The sequence below is a fragment of the Berghia stephanieae genome, chromosome 15, assembly GCF_034508935.2.
Source record: "Berghia stephanieae isolate SIO BIC M18660-M18661 chromosome 15, UCSD_Bste_1.3, whole genome shotgun sequence".
Lineage (NCBI taxonomy): Eukaryota > Metazoa > Mollusca > Gastropoda > Nudibranchia > Aeolidiidae > Berghia > Berghia stephanieae.
In genome coordinates this window covers 2,012,963-2,027,149 of record NC_088374.1, presented here as the reverse complement: position 1 = coordinate 2,027,149, position 14,187 = coordinate 2,012,963, and the positions used below count along the sequence as shown (strand labels likewise).

Below are 14,187 nucleotides of genomic sequence, written 5' to 3'. Positions count from 1 at the left end.
GCAATGGCAGCATTGATAAAGTCATGTCGTTCCCGGTAGAAACTTTCAACCCACACATTGAAGGGATTGATCAATGGTTAACGCGATTCCAGGAGTTAGCGATCTCATATGATCTTCCGGAGGACAAATGGGCACTCAAAGCGTCTCAGCATCTCAAGGGCAAAGCCTATGATGTATATACTCGCCTGACACAGGACAACAAAAATAACTTTCAGGAGTTAAAGTCATCCCTATTGAGACACTTTGATGTCAGCGCAGAATCCTATCGTAGAAGATTCCGAACATTAAAGAAGGACAGGCATGAAACATACCACCAGTTGGCAGATCATCTACAACTCAGCCTCCAACAATGGTTGAAACTATCTGGCAACCCAGACACCTATGAGGGATTAAACCAGCTTATCATGGTGGAACAGCTGAGAGATGCAATGCCCCTGGATGTCCGTCGTTTTGTCGATGAGCAAGGCGCTCATAAACTGGACGATATAGTAACATGTGCTGACCGGTTTGCAACAGCGCAAGAAAATCACCTCACAGAAAGGAGACAACACCGGATTCAAAACCCATCCACCTCACATGAAGATAGAGCTACATCTCCACCACCATATGAAAAGAAGAATAACAATAACCAATACGAAAGAAGTAACACAACACAACACAAACAACACGTATACTGCAAGAACTGTAATATGAAGGGACATTTGACAGAGGAATGCCGTCGCGACAACAAACGTAACGGCCATCAAAAGGGAAAACCTGTCAGTGTAAATGTAGGTCGCACAGTTGGGAACCACCCACTTCATAAAACAAAAGAATCTTCGAATCACCCTCCAGTCATTGACACAGTCAAAGTAAATGGACAGAATGTGACCGTTCTCTACGACACGGGATTAGACTATCACGCGGTCGTAGCACGAGACCTGGTTCGGCCGGACCAATTCACAGGCGAGATTATCGAGATTCAATGCGCCACTACAGACAGCCCATCTCTGCAACTTCCGATAGCCAATATCGAAATAACCTCTCCATACGTAGTAGGAACTATACCTGCAGGAGTGCTAGACGCACCTACTCACCCTCTCATCCTTGGATGCAAATACGTATTTCTCGGAACGCCCAAACACCCATTTCACGCCTGTCACATAAGGACAAGAGCACAAGATCAACGGAATATGCCGCCGTTATCACAAAATCCTGGACCAAAGGAAATGAAGAAGGCACAGACCGAGGACACTACTCTCTCACGCTACTTCGCCAAAGTGACGGAAGCTAGTGACAAGAATAAAAAGGGAGATTTCATAATACAACAAGAGTTGTTATACAGAGTTTCTGGCAAAAGACGCCATCAGCTCGTCGTCCCCTCTACACATCGCCGACAGATTCTAGACATGGGACACAACATACCTTTCAAAGGACATGTGGGAATCGCTGCCACAACGGAGCGCATCTCAGCCCACTATTTCTGGCCTGGTATTTCGGATGACATCAAGAGCCATATAAAGTCATGTCAAAAATGCCAATGGAAACCAGATCAAACAAACACAGCTCCAGTAACCTTAGGTTCGATTAGGACTGTAAACGCTCCCGTTCAAAGCACGGGCGCAAACATCACGAGACATTATTCACGCACAAAGAGACGGAATAAAAATGATCTCAAGCGATGGAATAAAGATGATACATGGAAATGGACTCACAAGGTTTCACGAATTTGGAGTCAGAATGATACCAGGAAACGCAGCAAAAATGTTTCATACAATCTGGATCAAAATGAGGCCAAGAAACAGAATCCAAATGTATCAAAGATATGGAATCAACATGATACCAAGAAAAGAAATCAAAATGATGCCAAGATAAGGAATCATTATGTTGCCAAGCAACGAAATCAGGGAGGAACAATAACTCCTGAATTTAAAAATGTTGGACAAACCAGGAACGCTTCACACTGCGAGGACGATTTCTACGCTATAAAAAAGACTCTGACGTCACTACCCGTGCTGCGCTTACCTGACACCAACCAACCTTTCATTCTGAGGACAGACGCAAGTAAAATTGAAATAGGCTCATCGTTACTTCAACCTGACCTCGATGACCCCACAGTCCTACACCCTGTTGCTTACGCAGGTAGAAAATTATCGCCTGCGGAACAAAGATACTCAACAGTGGAGCAGGAATGTCTTGCCCTGGTATGGGCCATACAAAAATACCAAATATACCTTTATGGACGCCACTTCACTGTTCAATGCGACAATCAGCCGCTTCTATTTCTGGCCACAGCTCAACAATTAAACGCTAAACTCATGCGTTGGTCGCTAATGCTACAGCAATTTTCGTTCCATGTGGAATTCATCAAAGGCACTGATAACCATGGAGCCGACTTCTTAAGTCGCCATCCGGTATCCGATGACGTCACAACAACATAACTGTACCTGCAGTACTATCTTATTGTCCACAATTCTCAGATGATTTTAAACGAGACTTAATTTTAATCTCACAAGGAGATTTTTCAAGAGGGGGAGAATGTGACGAGCGATTTTCTTTCACTGCGTGATTTCTTTATCATTCGTCAGCGTCTCGTTTCAAAACCACTTCAAACCTAGTGGACGAGACATATAATTGATTAACTCCTCCAGTAAGATAACCAAACACGGACAGTCTTTCTCCAATAAAGCTCCAAATCTTTCTAACGGAAATTTTGGTCGTTAGGTGGTAAACATTTCCATTGTATAACGGAACATTCACTTTCAGCTTAAGGCTTATTTACCTGTTCAAATTGTCTGCCCATTGTATTCATGCCACCTGCTAATTACCCTTTCCAAACAAGTCGCCATCGTGCATATGCCCTGAGGTCCTTGTCTCGTTCAAGAGTAGCTAAAATTACAATTAAGGTCTAGCTCTCCGGTAATTATCTATCCGTTATTCTTTCTTACCAACGCATCGGGATATCATTGGCTATCTAAAACAGGAAATTCTTCTGATTGGCTATTTTCGTTTCACAAAACCAAATTCATATCTGAATCTGATCACACACACGCTAAGAAGCCCACGAGAAAAGAGCTATCTCTCCAATTTCAAACTTGTAAAAGTTTGTCTATCTCGGCTGGAGGTAAAATGAATTATTGGTTAACATTCAAAGTGGAACGAGATATTACTCTGAATTCAATTTAATCTAGCATTACTATTATAGTTGTGTATATATTTTAATTGTGCTATTCCATGGATGTTCGTAAGTTGGAATACCTGTACAAAACCATATCTATATGGATCTTATTTTATAGTTAACAGTTGTTTATGATCTATGTTATTATTTCATTTATATTCAATATGTATATTGCTTGAATGTCTGTACCCCACCGCCAATCGCCGGCCACGCATCATAACCTCAATTATAATTAATAAAAATAAATAAAAAAATACCAGGGACACAACCCTGTTAAATTCTCATCATGTAAGATAGCTCGACTGTCAGTTGATGTTTAAACCATATACTAATTCCCATTATCATGAAGTTACTGCTTCCCCTTGCCTTTGTCGGCAAATAAAGGCTATTATGATGTGTCGCTCAAGGACGATTCGGTGGCGAAAGACAAACTCGATTGGTTCTAAGACCTTGTTGTTTTAACTCTTAAATTGAAGGTCCTTGTCCTGATCCTGATTCCTGGCCATTTTCCTGGTCCCTTTCCGTGTCATTGGAGCACCCAGTTGTGCCGAATCCCTGCATCCCAGTCCTTGAACAGCGGTAAACCCCTGATGTCAGCCTAACTACAACACACTGTTGTGATGTCCAGAAAACTCTGCAAAGCAGGCGCCAACCCTGGAACTAGCTGATACATTTGCCTCAGTCAAGCAAGCCGACGGGATAAAGATAAGCCAAACGGGCTTATACCATTTTCAAATGTATTTTCCACAGACACAGATGATTATATCAAAATAACTAAATAAATAGATAATAAATTAGATCCACTCAATTAGAGCTATTCTTCCTGATAACAAATAAATACTTATTCTTTCTATCTTTTCCTGTAACAATCTAATTAATTAAACTTTATGTATAGAATTGTTATTATTGCATTTGGGCGTTACTATTGTCTTGACTCACTTTTTATTAATACAATTAAGTTATAAGGGACCCTAAGGCAATTCTTGATCTCCCCTAGATTAAACCTGAGCCGTTTGTGATATAGGTTGAGTGGTGCAGCTGGTAACGAGAGCCATAGCGCGCATACTAGCTCGAATCCAGACCATTGAGCTATCGGTTGGACTCGGTCCCACAAATTAACACACACAACCCGCCACAGTTACTATAATCAACATGTTTTTGGATTCTTCATAACAATCAATAGTAGAGTCGGATATGTTAATGTGAGTAAAAGTCCTTACTCAAAGACCGATGATAAAAATGAATTTCACACATCTATGTAAGCTATAAATAACAGTCTCCTTGTATCAGCATAAGATTGTTGTCGTCGAATGTCAACAAATTGTCGTCAAAACGTCAACAAAGATTTGGCAAGATAGAACGGTCGAGATAGATGGACCTTTCCATTCCTGATACTAAAATCCAAATTCATCATTCCTGACAAAATACGGAATAGTTGTCATTGACGTCATATACAATGGTATAAACATTTGATTTCATATGTAAATAACACGTTTTCTATCAGTTGAACATACGAAAATAAACGAAAAAAAAAACAGAAATAGAGCCCGCTTAATTATATCGAAAAAAAAACTATTTCTATTTTCTGCTTAAGTGTCATGAAGTGTCGATGGTGGAGTAGTTTTTGCTTGTCCAAATATATGTTCAGTAAATCCATACATTTCCTCTCATTGTCTAGATAGTCTTAACACACTCTTTGCCAAATGCGTTGAATTTGTCACGAAATAATCAACAATTTTTAAATTGAGATAACCGTTACAGTCTTTGTCGTATAACGGATTTTTTTCCTCTAAAAAAATCATGGAACAATGCCAGGCTAGCATTCATGAGATTGAACCAAAAAAAATAGAAATAATAATAATTTGATACATGAAGATGGGTGAGAATAAGAGACTTATAATTTTAGAATTTGAAAAAAAATGGACACTTCTCTACAGAAGAAATTATGGTGTTGAAGAAAAGAAATAAAGCTAGAGAGAGAAAGAGAGAGAGAAAGAGAGAGAGAGAGAGAGAGAGAGAGAGAGAGAGAGAGAGAGAGAGAGAGAGAGAGAGAGAGAGAAGAAGAGAGAGAGAGAAGAGAGAGAGAGAGAGAGAGAGAGAAGAGAGAGAGAAAGAGAGAGAGATAGTGTGTGTGTGTGTGTGTGTGTGTGTGAGTGAGAGATAAAGATAGTGTTACATACATAGAGAAAGATAGAGAGAGAGAACTTACTTTCAACCGTTACGTTTACTTCTGCCTTCATTTCATGGAATTGAAAATTTTCATCAAGATAATACATAAGACAGACGTATGTTCCAGTGTCTTCCTCGCCTGGTTTTTTGATCGTCAATTTGAGAAAATTGTTGATAGAATCTTTTGTCAGGTTACCTTGAGCCTGAAAATATCAGAAACGCCAAAGTCAGAACATGCATCCTTAATATTTTATATGTGGCTGAACTATATGCGGCCACATGGTGTAGTGGTATTGCAGCCTTTTGTAGGATCGGAAGATCCAGGATTCGCGTTCCACTCTGAACGGTGCAGTGGTAGGATCGGAAGGTCCAGAGTTTGCATTCCACTCTGGGCGGTGCATAGTTGAGTCTGTGGAAAAATGTTCTTTATTAACATTCTCTAACCGTACTCATGTGTAAACCGGATATCTGGTCGTTAACCGCGTTGTCTTTGTTCGAAAAAAATATAATATCGCCTAACAGGCTTTGTGGCTTGTCCTACACACTAGGTGTTGCTGTTGTCTTAGGACACCTTGTACAGAGCATTTGTAAAATTATTTGATATTGCCCTATATAAAAATGCTCACAGCTTAAGCTTAAGAATTTGTGGGATATCATTTTTTTTATTGACACTCATTATCAAATAACAATGATTCACACTTTTTTCATTAAAGTATTAGTTTAGTAATATGAACACAAGAACGAAGTTCATCTCACTTCAGTTGTATCTCTGTAGGCTTAGCAAAATTTTAATTTCTGATATTAGATCACCATTTCTTTAATAGCCTTCTCTTTGAATTCAATTCGAATAAGTGAATACTTTTCTTTCAGCCTGAGTGATATAATCTTGGTTACTCACTTCTCTCATAAATTTACGCCTTGACTGCAACACTATTCTATTACTCATATCACCTCATATTATTTTAAACATTCATGTCTCACTATCAAGACTTTTTGGTGCACTTCATTATTTTGATATACGTCATCAAAACGTCTAAGTTTTATTTCTCAACTTTGCCAGTTAAAGTTCTGTCAAGATTGGATCTTCTTCTTCTTCTTCTTCTTCTTCTTCTTCTTCTTCTTCTTCTTCTTCTTCTTCTTCTTCTTCTTCTTCTTCTTCTTCTTCTTCTTCTTCTTCTTCTTCTTCTTCTTCTTCTTCTTCTCTTCTTCTTCTTCTTCTTCTTCTTCTTCTTCTTCTTCTTCTTCTTCTTCTTCTTCTTCTTCTTCTTCTTCTTCTTCTTTTCTCTTCTTCTTCTTCTTCTTCTCCTTCTTCTTCTTCTTCTTGCTAATATTGTTATCATTATTATTATTAGCATTATTGTCATCATTATACATTATTATCATTATTATTATTATTATTATTATTATTATTATTATTATTATTATTATTATTATTATTATTATTATTATTATTATTATTATTATTATTATTATATTATTATTATTATTATTATTATCATTATTATTATTATTATTATTATTATTATTATTATTATTATTATTATTATTATTTATTATTATTATTATTATTATTATTATTATTATTATTATTATTATTATTAATATTATTATTATTATTATTATTATTATTTATTATTATTTATTATTATTATTATTATTATTATTATTATTATTATTATTATTATATTATTATTATTATTATTATTATTATTATTATTATTATTATATTATTATTATTATTTATTATTATTATTATTATTATTATTATTATTATTATTATTATCATTATTATTATTATTATTATTATTATTATTATTATTTATTATTATTATTATTATTATTATTATTATTATTATAATTATCATTATTTCTTTCATTACTTTATATGTCTCGATGTGTTTGGTAACATACCTCAATATTGCCCTTCCATTTATCTCCCTTAGCAAGTCCATTAGAACTAATCACTGCAATTGGATGATCTCCCTTCTTCATAATCTCAAGTGTCACAATAGATCTGATCCAAGCAGGGCCGTTAGAAATACAGGTGAGATCGAGTTGGTCAGTAACCATCGTGTTGAAGGATTCAGGAGATACTTCTAGACGGAGGGCTGAGCCTGAAAAAAATCCAAAGATATACAAATGTAAACACAGACTGGTTCTACGCGAAGGGCGTACTGGCGATGCACATCAGGATGTCATGATATATATATATATATATATGGTCTATAGTGAATTTATGCATAGCCTAGTTCTAATCGAATAGTCTCGGGTCCCTTATATGAACGAATTGCAATCTATTTATTAACAATTCTAAGACCTATAGTAAATTTTTACGTAGCCTGGTTCTAATCGAAAGGTTCAGTGGGTGTTTACTTAAACATGATATGATATATATTTTTTATTTAAAAACGAAACAAAACCAAACAAAACCTAAAGCATCTATACAACTCAATGTCCAGTAATCGTCCTCGGAGTTCTTAAGGGAGAAACTTAGCATGAAGGATTAGCCATAACGCCTGTTAGGGTATATTGTTTGTTTCGGACAGAGAAAACGTTTGTGATGGCCAGATTCTTATTCTACTTCTGAGTACGCTGAGGAAATATACGTAATGAGCTTTTCCAGGGATTCTATTAAGTGCCACTCAAAGCGGGAATCGAACCCATGACCATATGATTAAAGGTGGATAGGTTTATAACTGATTATTGTAATGCAGTGAATCTTCTGCATGATTATTACATATACACCCACAAAGAAAGAAACCGTTTTTTTTCTCCAAATCTTATATCCATAATTCTTTTAAACATTCATCTAAAGTAATATGTACAAATTCAAACTGGCACGGATGGAAATGTTTACAGTACAGCAAGTTACAAAATAATAGTTCACATACTAATGTTTTCATAAAAATCATTTTACTACCGTAAACATTCACATAATTCATGTGCGTCTAATACCTTAGCAATGACTATCCCGCACAAATCTTTGGGCCTCTTTTTCGCTCACGAAGTGCCCAAATTCGCGGCAAAATATGGGACGAAGCCGTTCCGTACATGCTATTTTAAAAAAAAATAATTACGACGCTGTTTATCGATGAATTTGACTGGAAGTTGGCACACAGTTAGAAAAAAGGTCATTTTAGATTATGTCAAGCGACAAAACTCGTGCAATTACCGGAAGATTGTTAAAAATAGATTTTTACTCTTTGGAGTAAAATATTTCTAAAACTACCGGGCGCGGAGGTTTTGTCGCTGACAAGGTAATACATGAACATTTCTTATTTTTGGTTGTAAAATCTCATATGAATATGACGAGTACTTTTCCCGTATTTTACAAAACACCATCCCAAGTTTCAACCTTTTAATCCACTCATTACGCAAGATAACCAAAGATCGAAAAAAAATTGCCGAAAAAGCGTCCCATATTTTCGCGTTTTTTTTTCCTCTTTGCGGGTCAGCCAAATAAATGACACCTTTGAAACTGCATAACTTGTTTTTTTATGAATGGATTTTCAAAATTCAAAAAAAAATTTAATCAGTGGAGATAGAAAAAACATTTTTCATAGTCATTGCTAAATACCTGACCTCAACAATGATACAGACAGGATTGTTGCCTCAATGTTAAATTGCATCAATGTCTACTTTTTGTGAACACGTATCATAACATTGTAATATTTTTGTGCTGATATGGCAAAACCCGTCGGATGTCAAACGTGATAGTTTTGTAATACGAGCAAATAAATGTGAAATAACATTATCTGCTAGATTATAGTTTTTATTATCAATCTTGGAATTTTGGAACAGAGATGGGCCTATTTGGTCAAATTCTGATACGAGATTCGGACATTCCTGCCAATAATACAATGACCGCGAATTAAAAAATAAAACTGTCGAACCCCATTCAGGGAAAAACCTGTAACAACTTTACCCGTCCGGATCAACCAAGATCTAAGGAGATTAGAAGATCAGCAAATGAATCTTAACACCATTGGGGAGAATCAGGTATTGTAGAAAAAAATGCTTCGGATAGAAAACTTTGGTTAGACCCAAATCGAGAACAGGTGAAAGCAGATGAGGCGTTCCACTCCGATGACAGAGATGCGAAAGGCTCATGATTGATTATCCACCTTACTCATTCTTAAGAAATGATTTGACTATTTCTTTTTAAATATTATTTAACCTAGTTTTTTTTCTGACCCAACATATTACAAATATAATGTCTAGTCTTCAAAATTTAAAGGAAAATCTCTCAATTTCTATGTGTTCGAACACCCTGCGTTTTTCTCAATACTGCCATTTTCGTCATTAAAAATCTTTCTCCTCCCTCAGTTTTCAACCAATCTTCTTCAAACTTTCTACAAATGAGTGTCATACAAATACGCAGGTCCTCTAGGAGCCGGATTAAAAAACTAAAATTATGAGTAATTTGAAATTATGTAACTTTTTTCAAGGGGAATAGTCGAGTAATAAATTGGAACTTAATTTTTAAAGTTTTTAATTTAAAAATTACAAATCGGGCTACTAGAGTCTCTTTATTTTCCTTTTTTCTACCTATGGCCAAAATATTGTGGCAATGGGTTGATAAACAAAAAAGCCTTTGACTATTTAAGATTTTTTGTTTATTTTCCAATATGGCGTCGTTTCCATAGCAACGGGTAACTGTTTTCGAAAAAATATATATGCAAACATCCTTCCAAACATATACATTATGACTGTGCATAGAAGTTTAGGATACTTCATAAAATTTTTAAAGAATGACCCTTTAGTGTCGCTAACCCCCTTAACCGCACAAGTGTATAAATTGGCATACGTAACCTGGCGCCACTGATTTTGAAACAATGATCGTTATAGATCAATACATTATTACATTATACTGTAAAACATCTGAAATTTAAAATAAGTAACCGCAAACATTTTACATATAGCCCAAATAATCAAAATCCTCAGTCTGTGCTGTTTTCAAAGGGTAGAAATCATGTTTGTTTAGTCGTGGTTATATGGAATAGACATACACAACACCATTACCATATAGCAGACATTTTTGAGGAAAAGAAATGTCTACTCTTGGATATGAATTATGAAACGGACTATTGGAGCCAAAACCATTTGTTCTACGAATAAGTTGAGATATTAACAGCTTTCTATATGAAGTCGATTTTTACTATTTTGTGATTCAATGCTGATGGAGATCTACAATCGGGGTCATGGAGATCTAAGGATTTTAATGAAAAACTAGAGATATCGGGGGATCTTTAGGATTTGTGAATAAAATGTTACAAGATACAGGTTGAGATGGAATGTAGATAAAGAAGTACAACGATGGTCCGTTGATCAAACCTCTGAAGTAGCGTTTTTGCCAATCCGCTGATCAAAGCTCTCATGACGACTTAAGAGATAATTGCGCCTTCTTACTCTTTTGTTCCAAGATGATCAAACCTATGATATTAGTTCAGAGCTCTGATCGTCTGGTTTTGATTTCAAGGTAGACGAAGAAGTACTGGGCTATCCTCTGTAAAGTGATCGAAATACGTCTTGTAAATGATGAATAACGGGTTTTCGTGGGTTAATAAGTACTGGGCTATCCTCTGTAAAGTGATCGAAGTACGTCTTGTAAATGATGAATAACGGGTTTTCGTGGGTTAATAAGTACTGGGCTATCCTCTGTAAAGTGATCGAAATACGTCTTGTAAATGATGTATAACGAGTTTTCGTGGGTTAATAAAATTGTGACCCATCGTTTCCAAGTGGTATTATGTCGGGATGAAGGTAGAAGTTGATTTTATAGCCACACATATCAAACTCGGGGTTCGTTTCTTTTCATTATAGTGGGGAAAATACAATTTCTTGAATTGCAAACATATTCTAAGTTCTTTGTCTCATGCTTTTATTTTTAAAATTTAATTTCGAGATCCCGTTCATCCCGACAGTATACCGTATTGAGAGGGTGGGTAACATTCGTGCTTACAATTGTAACTTGTATAGTTTGTTTTATAATTTATAGTGTTGTATTGACATCTATAGGCCTAGCATATTAAAATAATATAATCATTTTGAGCAGCAATAAATACCACAGCTACTGAAAAATTAATTTCTAAAGACATTTTGCCAACGGAAATGAAACCCATTATTTCCCGGATGCTTCATTTGTAATCGCAAAGACAATGTACGAAACAAGGGATTTAGTTTAAAAATACCCCGACCACCCGTTCTCCCCCATCACTATTTTAAAAAAAATATCCTCGCCGTCGAGAATTATGAAACGATTCTGTCCTTGAAATTTATTGGATAACAGGTGGATGGTGTATGACATGATCATGACAATCAGCCGATGGCATGATTGTGTATGACGTCATCATTATGACACGTCGATGTTATCCTGACATGGTGCCACTTTTTAACCCCTACCCCTTCCTACCACACAAAAACATGGTAAGATTTGTTCTAGCGATAACCGCATCACTTCATTTCTTTTACTACTTTTGTTATTGATGCAGTACTATATAAAAGACACTACATCTACAAGCGTTTACATAGTCATATCACTCTGATTCAAAGTCCAAGAATCCAAGAAAAAAAGATAGAATCAAACACGTTTCCTCTTCAAAGAGGAAGAATGATGGTGGAGATGACAAAACGAAAAGCATCGCCTGACAGCCCTTCTCATGAATTAAATAGATTAATGATTGGAACCTCCAACTCAGCCATGGTATAGACCGATCTTGATTTATATTCAATACCGGCTACACCACATAACAGCTGCACTGGTGAGGCGGACAATACTATTAAAGGGTATAAAACATGTTTCAATCAATCCTTATTTTAAAATAAAACACTAGTTAAATGGTTTCGGTGCAGTGAGATTATTCTTGGTAAATATATGTACCAATCTAAAATGTATAATCTCAACGACTTATAGTAACATTGTTATACAAATGAATGATTCAGTTCTGAGGAAAAAAGTCAAAAATAAAACAGTTCGTTAGGGAAACAGTTCCGAATATTCATGTATCAATTGCCTACCTAATTTAATTTTCTGATTATCTATTTCATTGCCTTGATAACTTATGACTATGATAAGAAGCCATTCGATAACATGCTGGTTTTATTGGATAGAATGCTTGTATTATTGTTCCTCAAACATACTTTGAAATACAAGCTCAAACTGACCAGAATGATCGACCTCAACAAACCTTCCTCAACACAATAAATGAACAACTAACGGACAGCATTGGGTCAAACACTTCACATCAAACTGTTGATCAAGGTATTGACAATTTGTTTCCATAAATAATAGAAGACGTGTAGTCTTTCAGCTTTATTCTTTTCTGTTTCTTTTGTTTTGTTTTATTCTTGGAAGACAAATTGATCTAGCTATTTCAAGTATTTTAATCTTAACCGCACACGTCTTTATCCTTCTAGGAAACTGGGTTTTAAAATGTGATTATAAGTCTTTGCGTAATGCATACAAAGTGCATAAAGAATACAAGCAGAAATGCTTACATGTGCTAGATGATAAATATGTACCAAACTGATTATAATCATCATTCCAAAGGCTTCATATTGTCAAAGTTACTTATTGATTTCTAGGATCAAACAATCCATACGACTCAGAAATGATATCAACCTTCCCAACACATGACACCATCAATATTCTATTGAAGACAGAGAACAACGTCACTCCTTCAAATAGACCTAACAATGAAGACGTTGTGGAGACACTACGAGACATTTCAAACACGAATCACTTGGATACGACAGGTGACCAAATAGTAAACTCAACTGATCGGCTAATTAAATGTAATATATACTGGTGATAGGCAATGAAGACCAGCCGGAAAATGTTATGTTGGAAGAAAATACGATTCATCAAAGAAATGCAAATATGTTGAAAAGGAAGCGAAGATATTGAAAGAAAGATGTTATTGTTATGGAATAGGAACCAAGTGGATCGAAGTAACAGAGGAAGACGGATAACGTATTTTTTTATTTCTTTTAGAATGAATTACAGAATTGGGAAGAAAAGCACAAAACAGAAATAGCGTCTTTATCAAAACACTTGTCGATATCCGCTCGACGAAAAGTTCTGCTAAGAGAAGATCAGTTTAAAAATATTTTTTTCAAATTAAATGGAGTGAGGAAATCAGTATGCTACAAAATGTTTTTGAACACACTCTCACTAACTGACTGGACTATTCGGAGCTGGTGCCTGAAAGATGCAACGCCTAGCCACGAAAAGAAGCGATCCCAACGCTATGATACAGAAAACACATTGTGTTGATAAGTTTTTGAAAAAAAATCAAAACTATGCCTCGAACTATTTCCGGAAATCGACATATAAATTGTACGTGGAACGCGTATTCAGGTCTTATACGGCCATTTACAAAGCGTATAAAGATAAATGCTCCGAGGATGGCGTCACAGCTATTGGTCGACCGTTTTACGAGCTTGTTGAAAAGAATAACGTGGCTTTATTTAAGCCAAGAAAAGACAAATGCGATGAATCGTCAAACAGAAAGTGTAAATCTTGATGAAATGGCATGGAATTCTCATCGCTAAAAATGGGAGACTTCTCGGAGTGAAAAGGAAAAGGATAAAGTTAAACGAGCAACAGATTCTTTATTGATCTCAATGGATCTACAAGCTGTTTTGTTATCTCCATAGTTTCAAGCCTCTGCACTTTACTATAGGACTAAGTTGACAGGGAGGTCTCATCGCTAACGAGTTGTGTAGTTGTCTCTACAACTACTTATGCGCAAAATTAATAGCTGACATTTACAACAATTTAATAATCTACAGCGATGGATGCATCTATCAAAATAGGAACAAGACGATGTCAAAAATGTTGAGCTTTTTTGCAAGAAAGT

At 35.7% G+C, this 14,187-nt stretch overlaps 1 protein-coding gene across 1 annotated transcript in view; it reads right to left on the bottom strand.

Moving 5' to 3' along the window:
* Positions 1-14,187, bottom strand: part of LOC144960714 (uncharacterized) — a 38,317-nt gene that overhangs the window by 19,908 nt on the left and 4,222 nt on the right. The window contains exons 2-3 of the mRNA XM_078894005.1: positions 7,238-7,440; positions 5,367-5,529 (exon numbers count right to left, since the gene is read on the bottom strand). Coding sequence (XP_078750131.1) covers positions 5,367-5,529; positions 7,238-7,440 — 366 coding nt within the window. The remainder of the gene's footprint in view (positions 1-5,366; positions 5,530-7,237; positions 7,441-14,187) is intronic.